Source organism: Dama dama, chromosome 1, assembly GCF_033118175.1.
Source record: "Dama dama isolate Ldn47 chromosome 1, ASM3311817v1, whole genome shotgun sequence".
Lineage (NCBI taxonomy): Eukaryota > Metazoa > Chordata > Mammalia > Artiodactyla > Cervidae > Dama > Dama dama.
In genome coordinates, this window is record NC_083681.1 from 29,547,662 (window position 1) to 29,565,652 (window position 17,991).

At 50.4% G+C, this 17,991-nt stretch overlaps 1 protein-coding gene across 5 annotated transcripts in view; it reads left to right on the forward strand.

Moving 5' to 3' along the window:
- The first annotated feature begins 724 nt into the window (after nt 1-724).
- Nucleotides 725-17,991, forward strand: part of TMPRSS4 (transmembrane serine protease 4) — a 40,536-nt gene continuing 23,269 nt past the window's right edge. For 2 of the 5 annotated variants that reach the window (XM_061145119.1, XM_061145120.1), the window contains exon 1: nt 725-1,049. Coding sequence is in view for 2 of the 5 variants with exons in the window: in XM_061145116.1 (XP_061001099.1) it covers nt 9,828-9,890 (63 nt within the window). In the remaining 3 variants the exon portion in view is untranslated. Of the gene's footprint in view, nt 1,050-2,337; nt 3,829-8,493; nt 9,891-17,991 lie in introns of those variants that run through there. The other 3 variants (XM_061145117.1, XM_061145118.1, XM_061145116.1) reach the window with 3 other exon arrangements.

Below are 17,991 nucleotides of genomic sequence, written 5' to 3' on the forward strand. Positions count from 1 at the left end.
TTCCTGACCCATAAAAGCGATGGGAGATGACAGTTGCCCAAATCCCTTCCAGCTGTGTGGTTCTGTGGCCCCAAGGTCTCTCTTTGCACACCCCGCTGGCCAAAGGGTGGCTCCATCCCTGAGAATACGGCAAGGTGTGAATCAGCAGGGACCCTGTGAGGAGGGGACCCGCGTTCAAGGCAGAGCACCAAGAGTGACAGCCAAGATATTGAGTTGGCTGAAATGTTCCTTTGGGTTTTTCCACAGGATGTTACAGAAAAAGCAAACAAACAACAACAACAAAAAAAACCCTTTTTGGCCAACCCAAAAGTAGTAACTGGTTTGGTGGGGCTAAGAAATGCTTAGAAGGGATGCTGACTGGAACCCCATATATAAGCCTGCCCAGGACAGCTTCACCCCACAGTCCAGGGGAAGAGGAGGGAACCTCTTCTCCATGGACTTTCCAATCCTGTCACTCCACTCATGGCAACAATCTGGTTCCACTGAGCAGTAAACTCTGTCATCCCACTCCCCGCAATCGCAAACACAGCACCCACACAGGGAGAAGTCAGTCATCTAGAAGAGATAGAGAGAGAGAGAGGGCCTTCTAACATCACCGACAGCCAACACCCAGTCGGGTGGAAGCCATTCAGGCGGGAAAGCCTTTACGACATCTAGGTGTGTCACCTGTTCTGAGGCTGAAGGGCCCAGGAATGACTTCAGGTGTTGTTCCAGCCCCTAAGACGGGTGTCAGGTTACAAAACATAATCATTCCAGTTTGGCAACTTCACCTGTAGGATTGCTTTAATCGACCTGCCCCACACTCCCCAAATCACTCCTGGAAGACGGCAGTGGGAGGCTCGCGCTAGCTACTCCAGGGGATAGAGATGCTGGATGCCGGGAACCACCGAGCCCTGCCCTGCACTTAGGGCTCCTCCAGCCAATGTTGCCTGGGGATCACTGACCTGCCGGCCAGCCAGGGCCCGGTCCTGGGAGACCCTCATCCTGACTTGGGCTGGCGACCTCAGCTCCAAGCCATGGAGAATTCAGAAGATCGAAGAGCCAGGGTGGTAAGTGTGGGGGCTCCAAGGACTGGGGGAGGGAGGGTCTCCCCTCTTCAGGCAACCTAAGAGGTCATCAGCTCACAATTTTGCAACACCTTCCAGGTGAAAAAAGAGGTCCCACCTAAGTCATCCCGGTCCCCACCTGCCCTCTCCTCCCTCCAACAGCCAAGCCAGGGCTATCCTTTCAGCTCTGCCCTCCTAAATCCTGCCTCTCTCCCACCGAAGGTCTCCTGGCTTGTTGGCTGGAGACTGGCACCACCTTTTCAATGGCAAAGGGCTGTTTTGACACAATGGTGGCCCTCTGCCTCCTCTTTGGGGAAACTGACTCATTTCTTGTTAAAGAAAACAGTAGGGTACTGCCTTCGAACAATCTAGGGTGCTGTGGAGATCTACTTGTCTCTTTTTTTGGCTCTGCCTGCTCTCCTCCTCCTCTGAACACTGAGAGCTTCTCCACGGTCTTGGGGTGAAGAGTATCAATCCCATTTTTCAGACAGGATAACTGAGGACTGGGAGGGGAGGAGGTGGAACCCAGGGAATCTTCCTTCTCTGATTGTTGGACAAGATGCCGCAGTTGCCAACAACCAGCATGAAAACAAAGGGGAGGGGAAGGGGGAGCACTGTGTCTGGGGAGAAAGCGGTGACCTGCTGGGGCCCCTCAGATGCTGGTCTCCTGACTCTCGAGCACTTCCCATGACACTCCTCTGGACTGTCTGGCAACACTCTGGCCCCAGGGCTGGGGTAGCCAGGGCCGGGAAGGGCTTGAAGCGGCTCGCCACTTTACTCTGTAATTCAGCCAGGATCGAAGCACACCCTCCCGTGTCCCATCCCTAGATACCCAGCCTGCGTACAGAGAAGCTCCATCCTGCCGGGGCTCTCAGAATGGAGGAGGGAACGGTACCAACCTGCCTGAGTGTCAACAGCTTCTTGGTGTCATTTGCAGCTACATAGAAGGAGGCAGTTTTTTGTTTTATAGTTTTATTTATTTACTTTGGCTGCACTAGGTCTTCATTGATGCTTGGGCTTTTTTCTACTTATGGTGAGCAGGATCTACTCTTCATTGCCCTGCACAGGTTTCTCAACGCATTGGCTTCTCTTGTGGAATGTGGGCACATGGGCTCAGAAGTTGCGGTTCCCAGGCTCTAGAGCACAAGTTCAACAGTTGTGGCACACAGGCTTAGTTGCTCCACGGCATGTGGGATCGTCCCAGACCAGGGATCAAACCTGCATTGGCAGGTGGATTCTTTACCACTGAGCCACCAGGAAAGTCCGAGGAGGCAGTTTTGATGGCAGATTGCTGGGGCACTACCTGTAGAGTCAAAGGTCACATGGCCAGCTCCTTTGTGAGCTTATCAGGCTCAAGACTTTGAGACTCACTGTCTCCTTCTATAAAACAGAAATATTATCCACACCACCCCCTAGGTATACACACAGGGTTAGCCTAGGGATATATGAGAATAGCCTCTGTAAACCAGGGACCCCTGTGCAGAAGTCAGGACTTTATGACTAAATAGGACTTGCTCCAGGGAATGGCAGATTAGGGGGCATGGCCAACACTGACCCTCCGCTGCCCTGGGCAGGAGCTGGGTGCTCACTGCTGTGTGAACAAGCTGGGGCAGCTGAACACACTGGGGAGGAGGGGCCAAGCCTGGGGCCCCAAAGGCCAGGCAACAGTGAGGCCATAGTCCAGGATGGCACCCAGAAAGCTTCCAGTCCCTGAGCTAACCATTAAACCACCATGCCTCATAACCTGTTATTTCCTCTAATGAGGCCCAGACGGCTATAGCTCCCAGCCCTGGGAGAGATGAGACAGCCTTCCCTCCTCCTCCCACACCCCAGGGCCACTCCCTGGGCCAGGTCCTACACTGTGGCTTTGTCTTCATAATGGTGCTCCCTCAAACCTATTCAACCAGGTGTGTGTGTGCCAGCAAGACAGGAGCTAGGGAGGGACAGGGCCCTGGGCAGAGGTCTGAGCCTCGGCCCTCAAGGGGAGCATATCCCTTGGTATCTGATACCTACAGCAGAGCGCTGGAGGGAAGCCTGGGATGGGGGGACTAGCTGACCTTGACTTAACTGGTTACTGCCCACGAGGCCCCGGTACACTATGAGTCACAGGAGTAGAGGGCGCAATACTTGAGGTCAGTTCAACCCTCGGGCTACCCTGGAGAAAGCAGGTCTTCCTTGCCTCTCCTCCTTGACTTGCCACTGGTACAGGCCCAGAGGTTTCTGGGCTTGGTGGGACTCAGGAAAGTGGCCAGTCAGTGGGCAGCCTGCTGGCAGTGGGGGTCAGGGAGCATGGGTGGGGTCCACTTCAAAGAGAGGCTGAGTCCAGGAGCCCACTCAGTCCTTGTGGTGCCTTCCTGGCTAGTAGACAGAAGAGGTGGGCCATTGCAAAGACCCAAGAGAGCAAGACAGGAAAAGAAGGGCCAGGCGCCCTCCTGTTCTCCAGGCCCCCCACCTGCTGTGAACCCTAAAGTAGCTGCACCCTTTCAACTGCCATTTAATCAGCCCCTCCTACCGGCCAGCCTCCAGACGGCTGGAAGTGGGGCAAGAGGGTACAACGCCTGGGTTCTGGCCTGGAGGTGCTCGAATCCAGAGGAAGGGCGGCTCCTTAAGCAAAGGATCCTAAGGCAGTGTGAGCAATCCAAGAACCAGAGGAGGTGCGAGGTACCGGTGGAGCAGAGAAGGCAGCAGATTCTCTCTAGGAGTGGCCGGGGAGTCGTCCCAGAAGAGACAGTACTTGCACTTGACCTTGAAGCAGGCTTTCTCCAGGCAGGAGGAAGTGCATGTGAGTAGCAGAAAGCATGGCAGTGTGGAGGCAAGGGGGCGGGGCGGTGGCTGGAGCAAAGGGCGCAGGCGCAGTGAGCACAGAGGACGAAGCTGGGGTCTGGGCCCCTCGGGGTGTCATGCAGGCTCTCCATGGAGATCAGGTTCAGGGTCCCCACCCTGCCCTGGAGCTCAGCGCGGGGCTGGGCCAGGGTGAAGTCCCAGCAACGGCTGGGGGCTCATGCTTCAGGTTGAGCCACCCCCAGAACCTGGAACAGCCCTGCCTCGTTCCAAGAAATGGGTGCGTGCCTTCTCTGTGCCCACACTAGACTCACCGGTGACAGAGCAGAGGTGGGCCCCGCACTCACAGAGCTCAGTGTCTAGAGCACGTGCAGGGCAGGAAGGGGGTGATGGTTATCAACAATCTCACCAGCTCCTGTTTCACTAACAACTGAGTATCACAGGATGTGATGAGACACACGGAAGCTGTCAGAGCCAGACCAGGGCGTGGGCCTGGCGAGAGGTCAGCGGAGGCCAAGGGCTGCACAGGAGCTGGGATGTGGGGAGATGGGCCATGCCAGGTGGAGGGAACAGTGGGCTCGAACGTGGACGTATAGCCCCAGGCCCTCTTCTGTCTCCAGCCCTGGGGGTAGAGCTCTGTGCCTGGGTTACCAGGATGTGGAGAAGTGGTTTAGAAGCCAGGCCTGGTCCGTACCCCCGGCCTCTCCCTCACCCTCTCTGCCCCCACTCTGTGCCACTGAGACCCCAGCGGTCATCTGCAGCAAACACCCTTCACTTCCAGCCTGTGCCCTTGAAAAAGACTGAGAAACTCTGAGAAGCTAAATGTGGGAAGTGAGGAGAGACTAGTTCAGGACAGAGGGGGAACATGGAAGAAACCAAAAACAGGGCTCAAGAATTCTGGACAAACTTTTCTGAAGCCCAGAACTAACCCAGAATAGCCGGAGACAGATGTTCTCAGGCCTGAAAATCTTGGCAGGCCTCTCAGAATTCTTCAGCTTACCTCCCCTCACTCTTCCTTCTTACTCAGATAAAAACATCTGCCTCTATAAAGCACCTCAAATGCCCGAGCAATGATCCACCCCAACAGTGATTCCCCAAAACCTGAAATGCATTCATCTGCCACATTATTTTACAAACATCAGAGTTACTACCAGACTGTGAGCTTTGAGAGGAGGGTCTGTGTCTCTATTATTATTTTTATTTATTTTTGGCTGTGCTGGGTCTTCACTGCTGCACGGGCTTTTCTCTAGTTGTAGTGAGCAGGGGCTACTCTCTAGCTGTGGTGCGCAGGCTTCTCATTGCTTTTCTTACCGCGGAGCACAGGCTCTAGGGCTCACAGGCTTCAGTAACTGCGGCCCGTGGGCTCAGTAGTTGCGACTCCCAGGCTCCAGAGCACAGGCTCCAGTGTTGTGGTGCATGGGATTAGTTGCTCCACAGCATGTGGGGTCTTCCTGGGCCAGGGATCAAACCTGCCTTGTCTCCTGCGTTGGCAAGTGGATTCTTTATCAGTGTAAAGAAGCCTGGGTCTGTGTCTTTTCCATCTTTTTAGCCCCAAACCTAGCACAGGACCTAGCACAGAATAGGCACCTGATATATGTTTGCTAACGAAGGACAAATAAATGACCAAAAACTGGAACCCCTGTAACTAGCAGTTTGATTTATCTGACATTGAAAACAAGATTAGCCAAGTCTGAATGGAAAAGATCCCAGATGCCACCAGAGGTGTTCCCCAGCTGTTTTCATCCCAGATGGGGCTGGGGTGAGGCCTGAGCCCACCTGGAAATCCCAGTGATAAGAAAGAGAGAGTTTGAGCAGAGCCAATGTGGCAATCCCCCTGCGATATGATTAACTCCACCTCACAGCCTGCAGCTCTGTCACAATCACAGCAGAGAAATTCGTAAACAAGATTTAAGACTCAAAACTGCAACACCTCTCTCCACTTCTCCCTCCCAGAGCAGCTTCCAGCTTCCTGACATAATCCACATGCAACTGGAAACTCTCACAGGGTAGCAGGAGAAAGAAACACTTGAGGAAGAGGGCAAGAGGCTGCGATGGCACCCGTTCAGGGGTGGGCACACGTCCAGGGGTGTCAGCAGTGTCTTCCATCACAAAATGCGCAGCACACCAGTCTGGCAGGTGCTCTGCCTGCTGGTGTGGCTGATGCTTTAGGCATTTCCTATAGTCAATTTCTTCCTGTATAACATGCATGCATGCATTCAGCATGTGCTTCCTTGAGCATACAGTATGTACTATGCAAGGGCAAGACACGGTGGGAGATTCAAAGAAGAATATCCAAAATCTAAGCTCATATGCTCCATATGCTCTCTATGGATGGAATGCTGCTGCTGCTAAATCGCTTCAGTCATGTCCGACTCTGCTGTGCGACCCCATAGATGGCAGCCCACCAGGCTCCTCTGTCCCTGGGATTCTCCAGGCAAGAATACTGGAGTGGCTTGCCATCTCCTTCTCCTAGAGGCAGGGAAAACTACTTCCCCCCATCTCAGGCAGAGCAGGGCATCTGTTCACCCACGGACATGAAACAGAAAGGGAACAACGTAGCTGAGGTCACCCCACCTTACCTTCATTCCATTCCCACCCTGACACTGGGGACTACATGCATGATCATGCCTCGGATCCCCAGAGAAGAGGGTCCTGCCAGGGTGCTGGAGGACCTACCCTGATGAGCAAGAATCCCTGATGCTCTAAAGAGAATAGTAACAATAGAAGCTGCATCTCATCTCCACCTGAACACAGCAAGAGCAGCATTTTGTGGCTTGAGAAGCACATTCATATCCAGAATCTCCCTAAATCCTTCTTTTAACATGTATTTATTTGGCTGCACTGGGGCTTAGTTGCAACATGTGAATTCTCAGTTGCAGCATGTGGGCTCTGGTTCCCTGACCAGGAATCAAAATGGAGTCTTAGCCACTGGATCGCCAGGAAAGTCCCAAGAATCTCTCTGCCTCTTACCCCAGCTCTCTGAGATGTAGTGATCCTCCTTGTACAGATGAGGAGACCGAGACTCAAAGAGCTCAAGTGACTTGAGCAGAATCACTTAGCCAAGAGGAGTCAGGGCTGGGACTCTAAGCTCTGGGAGTTTGGGATCCAGTGCCCTGCTTTTCCTTCCTGCCATCCCATCTCCTTGAAGATGTGGACCCATAAGACCTGAACTTAAACTAGAAACTTTAAGACCAGAGGGCCCCAGTTTCCTATCTAGAAGCTGATAAATTTTATAATAAAGTATGCATTTAGGGAAGACTGCATCAGCTGGTATCATCAAATGGAATAAAGACAATGTCATTTCTGCAAGGAGACTGCATTCCTTGCTAAGCTACTAAAGGTCACTAAGGAAGAAGGAAAACACATGGACACAAGAAACCAGTGGGCATAATTAACTCAGACGTTCAAGAAGGCCTAAAACAGGTTTCATGCCTGATGCTACCTAGGAGAAAAGCAAGTTACTATGAGATCACTAAGGACAGAAAATTGATTTAAAGAGAGAATGTTATGAATAAATCAGCACTAGGACTAGTCTTATCTGGCAAGGAGGTAACAGAAGTTCCTTATTAACAGCAAACTCTTCAGAATCACAGGCCCTAAGGAAAGGACTTTAGAGGTCTTCCATATAAGTGTTTTCTCCAAATTTGGTTCAGCCTCAGAGCCCTTGGCCCCTCTGAAATCTAATATAGAACCCCATGTGGAAAACAGAAAAAACCAGAGCTGCAGTATTTGAAAGAACTGTGACCCCCATCCACTCCTTCCCTGCCTCTCTCCTGCTGCAGCAACCTCTGGGGGCTCCACCAAATCCCCCCAGGATTCCCCAGAGCACGTCACTGGCCTTGCCTTTGTCTAGAATGGAAATCTCCTTCATGATTCAGCTTCTACTCATAGTCCTTCTGTGGTTCATAACAATCTTCCCTTTGCCAAGAGAAAGCCTTCTTTATGTAACTTTCCCCATTTGTCCTCAATATCCTTTTTTGCCTCCACTTTGAGATGGTCCTAAACATTTTTTAAACTTTTATTTATTTTTTATTTTTGGCTGCACTGGGTCTTGATTGTGCAGGCTTTCTCTAGTTGTGGTGAGCAGGAGCTACTCTCTAGTTGTGGTAGATGAGCTTCTCATTGCAGTGGCTTCTCTTGTTGCAGAGCATGGGCTCAGGGTGCACGGGCTTCAATAGTTGCAGCTCTTGGGCTCTAGAGCACAGGTTCAATAGAGAAACACAGGCTTAGTTTCCCTATGGCATGTGGAATCTTCCCGGACCAAGGATCAAATTAGTGTCCCCTGCATTGGCAGGACGATTCTTAGCCACTGGGGAAGTCCAGCCCTACATATTTTAAAGGACCACATCTGTGCTACCTGAAATCTTCACTCTCTGGCTACTGCATCCTCCAATCTTTGTTCATGGAAAGATCACATACATCCCATGACATCACTTCAGGTCCCCTAACTGCCCTGGTCATTCTACCCCCAGGGCACCCTCATCCTTCAATTCTTTTCCTGAAGTCAGAACCGTTGACCTGATGAAACCATAAAATAGCTACCATTTGCTCCTCTCCTATTAAACACATGCTAGACCCTCTACTAGACTTTCTCATTAATAATTAATGATATTTTAGTTTCTGTTATGTCAAGCCCTTCCTAGGTTCTATATTAATATTGTGAATTATTAATTTAAGTAATACAATATATACTCCAGGGGCACAAGGATTTTGCCTATTTGTTCATTGCTATATCTCCAGTCCCAAAACAATGTCTTACTGAATGGACAAAGTATTACTGTTGTTGTTATTGTTATTATTAATATTTATTGCATTCCTACTATGTAACAAGCAATGTGCTATATGCTATGCATATTTTGGTCTCATTAAGAGGAAGACACTGAATCTCTATCTCTATCTATGTCTCTGTCTCTCACTCTCTCTCTCTCTCACACACACACACATACACACACATCCTTGAGGCCCCGAGGAGTTAAATAACTTGATTGAGGCCCGTGCTCCATCCATCCCGTGTGAAACAGTCTCCCCTAGAAAACGGCAGCCCAGAAAGGAGAAACTTCACCAAGCGCTCCCAGTATCATCTGAGTCGGCAGGAAAGCAGGGGGCTTCCTTGGTGGTTCAATGGTAAAGAATCCGCCTGCTAATGCGGGAGACTTGGATTCAATCTCTGAGTCAGGAAGATCCCCTGGAGAAGGAAATGGTAACCTACTCCAGTGTTCTTGCCTGGGGAATCTCACGGACAGAGGAGCCTGGCGGGCTGCAGTCCATGGGGCCACAAGAAAGTCAGACACCACTGAGGGACTGAACAATAACAATGGGAATGCAGGAAAGGAGCTTCACGTTGCACAACTGCAAAGTAATAGATGCGGAGCAGCCACGGAAGCAGCGCTGAAGCGCCATTTACAGGATGGGCAGAGATCCCGGAATCACTACAGACTTCAGCCAGGAGATGGCAGCTCTTTGCTGCAGCAGCCAAACCGGCCCACTAGAAGCTGGTTTTCCGTGCAGAGCCACCTCCAGACCCTCCTCCAATGCTGTGGGAAGTCCTGCTCCCCAAGCCTCCGGGGTATGTTGGAGGGGTGAATTTTCACATCAGGAAGATCCCCTGAAGAAGGGAATGGCTACCCACTCCAGTATTCTTGCCTGGAGAATCCCATGGACAGAGAAGCCTGGTAGGCTACAGTCCATGGCATCGCAAAGAGTCACACATGAATGAGTGCCTGAACAACAACAATTTCTCTGCACATCAAAGCACCATGCGCATCATCTCAGTTCATCCTCACCAACAACCCTGTGAAATAGATCGTATTCTCCCCATTTTACAGATGAGGAAACAGAAAGACTGAGTAACTTGCTCAGGATCACATGGTCAGTAAGGGGCAGAACTAGATTCAGGCCAGTGCTCCTGACTCAGAGTTCAGAGGGTACAAGAGCAGAGACACCCCTCCTCACCACAAACACCCACAAACACCAAGTGAGGGGGACCAGGAGCAAGTCTGCATGACCGTGAGAAGACCAGATGGGGGTTCCTGTGAGCTTGAAACCGTGCATCGAAACTGGCAGGTAAAGTACCTGATGGAAACTTCCTCACTGTCAGGTTTTATCAGAGTAAGTTTTATCACACCTGAGTTCCAAAGGAAGAAACTCCGTCCAGAAGATGTTAAATGATTTACCTAAGGTAAATAGTAGCTAAAAAAAGAGCTCCGCAGGTAAAAAGAAGAGTCAGATTTTATAACACCAAAGTCCCTCATCCCTCCCTACCATTTCTCTCCCTGTTAAAGTTTAAAGGACAATTCAGGACAAGCAAAGGGAGTATGATTTTTCAAAGGCCATATAAACTTTGTGGGGTTCTTGTATCAACGTCAGCCTGCATCACGGATGGCCGTTCCTTAGTTCAGGTAAATTGCAAGGTTTAGAGAACACTGCCAAGCTTTGAGATCCATCAGCTCTTCCCAAAGGCAAACCCCTAAGGGTCCCTGTCAGTCTGGGTGGCCTGCCTCCTGATGGCTCTCCTGTCCCCTTCAGCCTCTGCGTGGGCATTGGCTCAGGGGTGCAAAGGTGGGGACACCTTCCTTCCCATCACACCCTGCAGGGAAGGGAAAGTGGGCTGGATGGAGCCACTATCAGAAAGCAAACTGAATAAAGTAGAATTGCTAAGAGAACTCAGAGAGGCTGCCAAGAAGGGGCTGCTCCTCCTGAGGCCAAAGGATGGCCCTCAGGTGGGATCTGTAGGAGCGACAGGTAACAGCAACATCAGCTGGAGGCAAGGGCTCTGCATTGGGGAACCCCAGCTTCCTTCAGTTTGACTCAACTCAACAGGCATGTACTAATACCTCACGCCAGCCCTTTACAATGTCCAGCCGTGTGACCTGGGCCGAGCAGTACAGTGCCTCTGTACCTCAGTTTCCTCGCTTGTAAGCCAGGAATTGTCACATCTTTGCCCTCTCCCCTGGCCCTACCTGGAGTTGAGAGCTATGCCTGAACACAAAGGCTGATTCTTAATTGATGGCAGTGAGCAGCAGGCTGGCCACAGGATAATGGCAGATCACCGGACACCTCCCTTCCACCCCAGGCCCTACCCTTGAGCCATTATATGCTGGGATGGGGCCAAGGTGCTCAGCTCAAGTTGCCAACAGGTTAGCATCTATGTGGCTTAGAACAAGACAAAATGGTTTTGAATGTAGCAACTGAGACTGAGGTTGGTCCAAAGGAAAGCATGCTGCCATAAGGACATCTCTGCCCAAGGCAGAGCGAGCAAGAGTATATCCAGAGGCCCCTCCTTGCCAGGGGATACCCACCTGTGCGTGGCCAGGGCTGGGAGGCTCTGCCTGGACACAGGCTCTAGAGCGAGCAAGAGTATATCCAGAGGCCCCTCCTTGCCAGGGGATACCCACCTGTGCGTGGCCAGGGCTGGGAGGCTCTGCCTGGACACAGGCTCTAACAGTTCAGAAGATACTTGAAAGCCAGCATGATATGTCATCTCTGAGAACCTTCCATGTACTCAGGGTTGCTGCTTCCCAGCCAGGCTTGTCTTAGGACACTCACACCCTCCTCTCTTGACTCGTGATCCCTCAGCCCCACTCACAGCCACCCTCCTTACCTTACCTGTCATGGCGGAGGCACCCAAGAGAGAGGGTACTCGCTTCAGCCTGCCAAAGGCATCAGACCGCGAATGGACAGCATGTAACTGCTTGCTGTCAGGTTGGGAGTGAGATGCAGGTTCATGGGTCAGAACTGTGTGAGGCCCCTCAGAGCAGCCCCTGAGCCAGTCGATGGCCGAGCCCCACTCTGCAGGCTGACTGGGAGCAGCCTCTGGGTCCCCTGACTCACCCAGAGAACTTCCCCCCACACTCCCCTGGGGGTCCCCCCTCCCTACTGTATCACCAGCCTTAGCAACCTAGCTGCCACCTGCCAGAGTCCCAGAGGACCTGTATATCCTATCACCTAGCAACAGCAGCATCCCTGCTCTAGGTTTTCCCAGAGAGACCATGGGAAGCCAGGGCTTCAGACCCCGTGGGAGCCTGAAGCTGCCACAGACCAGATCAAGGCCAGAAAGCTCCTTTCTGTAGACCTCTGCTTTTCTCCCTTCTTCTACACCCCAGTCAGCCAACTCTGCCCCTACCAACTTCTTCCTGGAATAAGGAATGAAGAGATAGCATTACAGAAAAGAAGAGAGAAATGAGGTCCAAGGGCAGGCTGCTTGGCAAAGAAAGCACACCAAGGAGCTGACCAGGCTTTCTGGCCTCTGTGAGCAGTTGCTTCCTCTTTGCCTCATTATTAGCCTGGTGGTGCCCATTTCATTTTGCGATTAGGTACCCTCTTCTCTGCTTCATTATCTCTGAAAGAGAGCTCCCAATTACTGAAGGGATCTTGAGGTTCAGGGAGGTTGAGGAGAATGCCCAAGCTCACCCAGCAAGTCAGGGCAAGATGAGAACTCATACTCCCCCAACTGGGTCTTTGTCTTTCCTACAGTACACTTAATCCTTGCCCCCATTTAAAAACAAGAGCTGCCTTATGTTTGATTCATCATGTCTGTGCTGGAGGGGAAACAGCTGAGATAGTTATCTGTGATTTGGAGCTGAGCTAAATACAACCAGGAGCTTCTTGGGATCTAAAACAGCAGGGACTTGAGGGGAAGGGATAGTTAGGGAGTTTGGGATGGACATGCACACACTGCTGTATTTAAAACAGATAACCAATAAGGACCTACAGTCTAGCACAGGAAACTCTGCTCAATGTTATGTGGCAGCCTGGATGGGAGAGGATGGATACACGTATATGAATGGCTGAGTCCCTTTGCTGTCCGCCTGAAACTATCACATTGTTTATCGGCTGTACCCCAGTGGAAAACTAAAAGTTAAAAAAATAATAAAGCAGTAGTGGCTGAGATGAATAAAAGAAAGAAAGTAAATAAAATAAAGGTAAGTAAAGGAAGGAGAGCAGGTGATAAAGGTGCAAAGCTAAAAGAACAGAGGGAAGAAGGTGTAGTAAATCAATAAAGCTCCTGCCAGGTGCCAACCACTGCAGTAGGCCCTTTCCTTAACTCAGTCTGGGAGGAAGGTTTCTCACCCCTATTCATGGATAATTTAGCAGAGTCAAGAACCATGCAGAGGTGGGTTTGCCTCCAGACTGAGGAAGGGCTGAGGAGATGCTGGAAGTAAGTTCTACATGTTGATTACATGCTAATTATATGCAACTAGACCTCATTGCAGGGGAGTAGAGAATCAGAAGGATCCAGTACCAGTTGACAACAACCAAACAGGTTCCTGAAACAGTGGGGAAATGAATACAACAGTCCACCAAGTCCAAGAGGCTGGCCTCAAGGGCTGGATCTGTTACTTGCTCTGGGGTCATAGTGGCCACTCAATCTACAGACGTCTGGGTTTTCTCTTGTATAAAGTGGGGATGACTTCTCAGGGTTGTTGTGAGAGTATTTAAGCCTCGTGGCATTTATGAAAAACATGTTCTGCCTCCATATTCGGGTCTTAGGTTAATGTCTTTCTGACACCAATTGAGGAAAAAAGTAAGAAAATTCTCTGAGAGAATCAGGCAGTAGGCAGTAACATAATGTTTTCCAGTCAAATAACTTCCACCCACCCCCCACCTCCCTCCAGCTCATGCCCTCCGGTCTCTGGGGCCCTAGGGATTCTTGCCCTTTTGTTTTACTCCAGACGGCAAGAGCCTTATTCCAGGATGAGCCCTGGGTCAGACACCGGTTGGGCTGGCCCCGTGAGTCAGGGCTCTACTGGCAGACTAAGTCAATAAGGCCGGTGACCCCCCCAGCAGCCGCAACCAAAAGAGGAAGGCCAACGCCCTTGCATGGGCAGGGCTGGGCCTGGGCTGTGGCAGTTGTGGCCAGAGGCTGAGTGCAAGCTGAGGATAAACAGAGACGCCTCCAGCAAAGCGGAAGGAGGCACAGCTGGGCTTTGGTGGCCTCCCAGCCCCCTTCCCTCTATCAACTCCAAGGCAAGACACTCCCCCTGCCTGGAGGGTTTTCTCCTTGGAAAACAAGGGAGTCGCCTGAGATGGTGTCCAGAGACCCTTTCAGCGGTGTGCACTGTGATCATGCGGGGATCCACCACAATGTGGGAGGCAGGCCAGATCCCAGGATCTAATCTGGTCCCCCCTCCCTGCTTCCCTCTGCTCAGGATTGATTTTGGATGAAAAGGCAATGCAACTGCTGAGTCCCCATCTTTATCCTGCTCGGGAAAGTCGTTGGCATTGATTTTCCTCAGCTGCCATTTGTAGGCCTGAAACGCACCTACCTTCCTACCCACTCTCCCCAATGCCCTTGACCGTCAGCATCTGCCCTTGCCAGAAGTTTAGTGATCCACCATCTCTGATTTCCGTGCTGGAGATGTTTGCCAGAGAGGCTTCAAGTAAAACCAGAGACTGAGCCACTAACTGAAGAACTCTGGCAGCATAAGAGTAGCAGGGACTTCCCAGGCGGCTCACCTTCCAATGCAGAGGGTGCAGGTTCGATCCCTAGTCAGGGAGTTAAGATCCCACATGCCTTGGGGCCAAAAAAACAAAACATAAAACAGATGCAATATTGTAACAAATTCAATAAAGACTTTAAAAATGATCCACATCAAAAAAAAAAAAAAAACCACACCTTTTTTTTAAAAAAAAAAAAAAGGGGGTGGGTGAATCAGAGCAGAACATCAGGAGGATGGGAGTTGAACACCTTGAACCTCTCAGCAGAGCCAGGCGGCTGCATTTTTCTTTTCTCTTTGGCCCTTGGGTACTCGGCCCTGGATAAATCATAATCCTTGATTTAAGATATTTTTCACTGCTGGCCCATGCAGGGCTCACTGTGCACAGCTCACAGCCGAGTTTCAGTAACATAATAAGTCTCCATAAACCTACCACTCAAAACAAAAGCTAGGATTTAGCAATAACCCTCATCTAACCAGGAAATCTTGCTGCAGTAGGTGGGCAAGTCTCTTTTGTTTATTAATTCAACAAATCTTAGTTGTACATCTTTAATAGGCCAGAAAGGGTGCTAGAATCAACCTGAATCCCATGTTCATAATTTCCTTGCTTTTTTTGGAAAAGATTCTGTGTTCTATGAAATCTTCTGGGAGTTAATTTTTCCTTTAATATGAAATTGCTCAAGCCATTCGTATTACTTTGTGGCAATATAGTTTGTGTGTTTTGATGGCAGCATAACATTCTATTGTGTGAATTAACAGCCAGCTTCTTCAAGGCTAGCTTGGGACTGAGCCCTGAAACTGCAATCTTTTCCTTAATTTTTTCATTCAGCAAAGATTTATTAAATACCCACAATGTGTCAGGCATTGTAGGAGACACCAGGGGTGCAGTCATGACCAAAACAACCGCAGCCTCTATTGTTCTAGTTTGCAGGCTTTTCTTCCCATTCTTTTGTTTTCTAAAAGGTATGGCTTTTTTTGTATAATGACCACTATTCAGTTGATAGCGACAGAAAGCATATTAGCCAGGGATACTGAGGTCACTTCAGTTCAGAGATGAGGAATTCAAGGTCCAAGCAAGTACAGACTGAAAGCCTCTTTTGTTCCTTCTCTCTCTCAGCTTCTGGCACAATTCTGGACCCACCAAAGGCAAACAGTCATTATTTGTTGAAATAATAAACAAAAGAGACTCGACCTACCTACTTCAACCTATGCGGACATTTATGTGCAGGCAGACTCCGTGAAAAAGAAGGAATTGACAGGGGACTGGCCACTAACTGGATGTTCTTGATACTCCTCCAAACTGCCCCTTCCATAGCCTTCCACATCTCAGCATATACCCTCTTGCCTGTTCACTAAAAACCCAAAAGCATGCAATCTATTAGTAAGGCCTATGGCCTTTAGGCCCTGGAGGAGGGCATGGAAATCCACTCCATATTCTTGCCTGGAGAATCCCCATGGACAGAGGAGCCTGGTGGGATACAGGCCATGAGGTCTCAAAGAGTCAGACATGAGTGAGCGACCAAGCACACATTGCCTTCAGGGGCTTCCCAGGTGGCACAGTGGTAAAGAATCCGCCTGCCAACACAGGAGACACAAGAAACTCAGGTCAACTCGGGTTCAATCCCTGGGTCAGGAAGAGCCCCTGGAGGAGGAAATTGCAACCCAGTCCAGTATTCTTGCCTGGAATACTGAATACTGAACACTTCCACTGGAATACAGTGGAGCCTGATGGGGCTACAGTCCAGGGGGTTGCAAAAAGTCAGACTTGATGGAGCGACTGAATACACACACACATTGCCTTTATCTTCGAAGCACAGTTGAATCTCTCACCAACTGTCTATTTATCCCTCCTTGCTGTAGCCACACCGATCTCCATTCTCTTCCTCCAGCACCAAGCTTATTCCTGCCTGCCTGGCAACTTCCGGTCATTCAAGCCTCAGACCAGAGGCCCTCCCTAAGCTGATCACTTCCCTAGATCTCCCATTCTCAGCACACAGCCAGGCACTGTCTCCCATCACCCACATTACTCTCCACATAGTACCCAACTCTCTCTGGGTTTATCTGTTGATGGTCGGCTCTCCCCTGCCCTCCCCTACTCTCCCCCCACTCCCCCACCCCCTCCTCACCCCAGGATACAAGCTTCTCAAGAGCAGGGCCCGGCATATCTTGTTTGGTACTTCTCCCATCCTTCCGTAATGATTTCTCATTTGTCTTTAAATCCGCAGCTCCCAGAGCAGTGCACAGGCCCTCAACAAATATTTGTTTAATACTTAGCTATTGAACCACTCTGGTTATCAGACAAGTGTTATTTCTTTTCACCTTTGTATTTGACTGAATTAGACAAAGGAATTTTGTAGACCGTTACTTGCTGATTGTGTGTAGATTACTGTTGGTAACATCACCTGACTCTGTAGCTACCAAAACTGAGGGAGTCACCAGATTTGTTCTCATTTTCATCCTGGAATGTAGTTACTGATGCAGGCCCTGGTGATGGTGGAGGAGAGACGGCCCAGAAGGAACTACAGTACAGAGCCCAGAAATTTAGCAGTCATTTACTGGGCCTCTACTAGGTACAAGCCAGATGCAAAGCACGGAGGGCACAAAGGCAATAAAAAATAGAGACCACCCGACTGGAGAGTTCCCAGGGTAGAGTCCTGAGCCCAGCATCCGGAGGCACAGGGTGGAAGGGCCGGGAAGGAAGCCGCTCTGTGAACCAGGCACTTCCCACTGGACATCTCACAGCAGCACTTTGATGCAGGTATCATTTTCCCCACTCTACCGAGGGAACGCCTGAAGCTCAGAGAGGTTAAGTATCCTGCCCAAAGGCTCACAGTTAATAGGAGGCAGAGCCCCTGTTCCAACTCGGTCCCGGCAGAGCCTTGACCATCTCTGCTGCATCCCTCAGCTGCCCATGGCCTAGTGCCCCCATAGGGCAAAGCCAGGCACAGTCCCCACAGCAGACCACAGAGTTGAGGAAGAAAGGAATAAGCTCCTTCTCCCAATGACTGTGTCTGCCATGGGAGCAGGCAGCTCCCAAGGACCCCACAATTTCTAATCTAGATCACCCACCCAGGCATTAGAAGAGTCCCTCTCAATCCCCAGTGGGACTCGGGAAATTCCAGCTGGAAATGGCCAGGGACCTGCAGCTTTCCCGCCAGCTCTGGAATGGCTGTGACCTCAGCCAGTGGGCAGGTGAGCCCAAGGGTGGAGACCTAGATCTCACCCTGCCCAGGGACTCCAGGTCATGTGCTGGACAAGGAAAAGGAAGAAAGAAAAGAGAGTTCACAGGACGCACATGAACTTAGGCAGCACCCTCCCCTAGCCTCTGCCTTACAGGAAAGGGTGCAAGTACTTTGCATGAGAGTCTTTGTGTATGTATTTTTATGTGTGTTGACAAGACTACACTAGAAAAAATAGCGTCCTGGTTGCTTTTTGTTTCTGTCTGTTTATTCTATTGAGTATAATATATGTTCAGTAAACTACTCAAATCTAAAATATACAATTCAATGAATTTTGACCCGTGGGGGCTCAGTGGTAAAGAATTCGCCTGCTGTGCAAGAGACTCAGGTTCAGTCTCTGGGTCAGAAAGATGCCCTGGGAAAGAAACTGGCAACCCACTCCAGTATTCTTGCCTGTGAAATCCCATGGACAGAGAGCCTGGCAGGCTACAGTCCATGGGGTTCCAAAAGAGTTGGACACGACTTAGTGGCTGAACAACAATATACCCC